The 2,175-nt window shown below is 54.8% G+C and overlaps 1 protein-coding gene across 1 annotated transcript; it reads right to left on the reverse strand.

Moving 5' to 3' along the window:
- Window positions 1-3: 3 nt before the first annotated feature.
- On the reverse strand, window positions 4-2,171 carry MED20 (mediator complex subunit 20; the record flags this gene model as incomplete). Its single annotated transcript, XM_010021158.1, has 3 exons — window positions 4-336; window positions 1,488-1,741; window positions 2,054-2,171. Coding segments are annotated over 3 exons (588 nt in total), but the record flags the coding sequence as incomplete, so codon positions are not given.
- Between the last annotated feature and the right edge of the window lie 4 nt (window positions 2,172-2,175).

Consider the following 2,175-nt stretch of genomic DNA (forward strand, 5'->3'; position numbering starts at 1 on the left):
ACTAAAAAGAAACACACCCCCTTGGGCTGCCTCCAGTGCTGCCTTTTGGAGGGTCCTGATCCTGATGGGCAGGTGGAAAAGAGGATGCAGTCATTCCAAACCAGGCTCCCGGGAGTCCTTTCACCTCATCCCAGCCACAGGCACTTGCTGCTGCTTGCGGATCTTGTTGAACAGCTCCATGTACTGCACCATGGTGTCTGAGGGGCTGTAGATGCTGTCGTGCTTGGTGCCGAACACAGAGGGGAGGCCGGGAGCGTGGCTCCCCATGAAGCTCTGCATGAACTCCATGAGCAGGCTCCAGCAGTCGTTGGCTATCACACAAGGGCAGTATTCCACCTGGCAATGGAAACCACAGCCTGAACCTCAGCCGGGGGTGAGAACGTGCTCTCCTCTCCCCGCCTCAGCAGAGAGAGAATGCTGTTCACGAAATCACCCGAGAACATCCAGCACTTGACAAGGATGGACAAAGATACATGAACAGGATATGCTGGGAACATAGAATCATGGAATGGTTCGGGTTGGAGGGGACCTTAAAGCCCATCTATTTCCAAGCCCTTTCACAGACAGGGACACCTTCCACTAGAGCAGGTTGCTCCAAGCCCCTGTGTCCAACCTGGCCTTGAACACTGCCAGGGATGGGGCAGCCACAGCTCCTCTGGGCACCCTGAGAAACAAATGCAGCCCTTGGGATTTAAGGACTGAAGTGGTTTACTGAGTCTGGCCCCAAATCAGCTGTAGCTGCTAATGCAAATCCTGGAAAAACTCCTAAGACAGAAGCAGCCAGACTGTCTGCACATCCCGTCCTGAACTTGAGTTTAGGGTAAACCAGGTTCTGTTTAACCCTGGGTCAACAGCAGCACTAATGCTGTGACACGTGTGTTCAGTGCAACAGAGGAAGGAGCCATCCCCCAGCGCTCTCCCTGCTGGCCAGGAGCACGTGCAGGAGCAGTGGGATCATCAACTGTGGATCAGGTAATGGGATTTGTGTGTTTAGAAAATCATAACCTCTAGTTTTGAAAGACTTTTCAGCACCTAATTCCCAGCTATCTTAAGGACTATTGGGCTCCAGTCCAGCGGGATGCCTGGAGCCTGCCCTCCCCATGCTAGCACAGCCCAGCTCCTTGTCTTTTTACGCTTACCCATGGCTCATGAGCCTTGGTCTCAGCAGCCACCTCCCCAAATGCCTTCCCAGATCCTCCTGTGTGTGAGCAGAACCTGGAGCTACATCTGCTTGAGCTGTGACACCAACACCCAAACCAGCATCGAAACAGCAACTGAAGAGGTCGTTTCATCCCCTCATTATGCCGATCAACCTAAAGTGTGTTCCTAGTGGGAACTTCAAGCAGCTTTTTAGCCTGGTGACATCCCCTCAGGGTTTGTTATTGACACCTCAACGGTGCAGAAGGGACAGGGCATTTCTCATCTCACCAACAGGGTATTTCCCTGCCTGTAGCTGTATTTCAGGCCCTCCACATTCAGCTTCTTACCTCCACGGATATCCCACGGGCGCTGGGGCCCATGGTGACCGTGCCCACCTTCACCAGGAAGTCGCAGTACTGGTAGCGGGTGCCCCTGGTCTCTATCTTGTTGGCTTTGGCGTTCTGGAAGAAACCTTTGAGCTTCACCATGAGGATGTCGAAGTTGGCGTCTGCGATGAGGCAGGGGCCGCTCTCAAAGAGCGCGAAGCAGCTGAGCGGGTACTCGGAGTTGTGCATCACGTACATCAGCTTCCCCGTCTGCCCTGGAAGAAAACCAGCGGGATACGGGCTGGGAAACCAACAGTCCTGCGCTTGTAAGTGCTTTAAAGCAGCATCTGGTTTAACCTTGTCCTCCGTGTCGCTTTAATCCCAGGGTGTCACCCACATGCACTGCGTTATCAGTGAACAGACTCTGGTTTTGGGCTTAAGATTTAAAGTTAAAGGGGGGGGGGGACAAACCAAATCTGCAGCTCGAGGATGACACACCAGCACTACGGGGAGATCGGAGGATGAGCTGGACCCGAGATGCCGGGTCAGCCAAGAGAAGAGGAGAAGCCCCGGTGCCCAGCACTGACCCTGGGTGCCGATGGTGGACGCTGCCGTGTGGTAGGTCTCGCAGTCCACGCAGAAGGTGCCCTGCTTCTCGGCCCCCAGCAGCTCCAGCTTCCGCGTCAGGAGCTCCACCGTCTGCTGCACG

The sequence above is a fragment of the Nestor notabilis genome, unplaced genomic scaffold (genome assembly GCF_000696875.1).
Source record: "Nestor notabilis isolate BGI_N333 unplaced genomic scaffold, ASM69687v1 scaffold30218, whole genome shotgun sequence".
NCBI lineage: Eukaryota > Metazoa > Chordata > Aves > Psittaciformes > Psittacidae > Nestor > Nestor notabilis.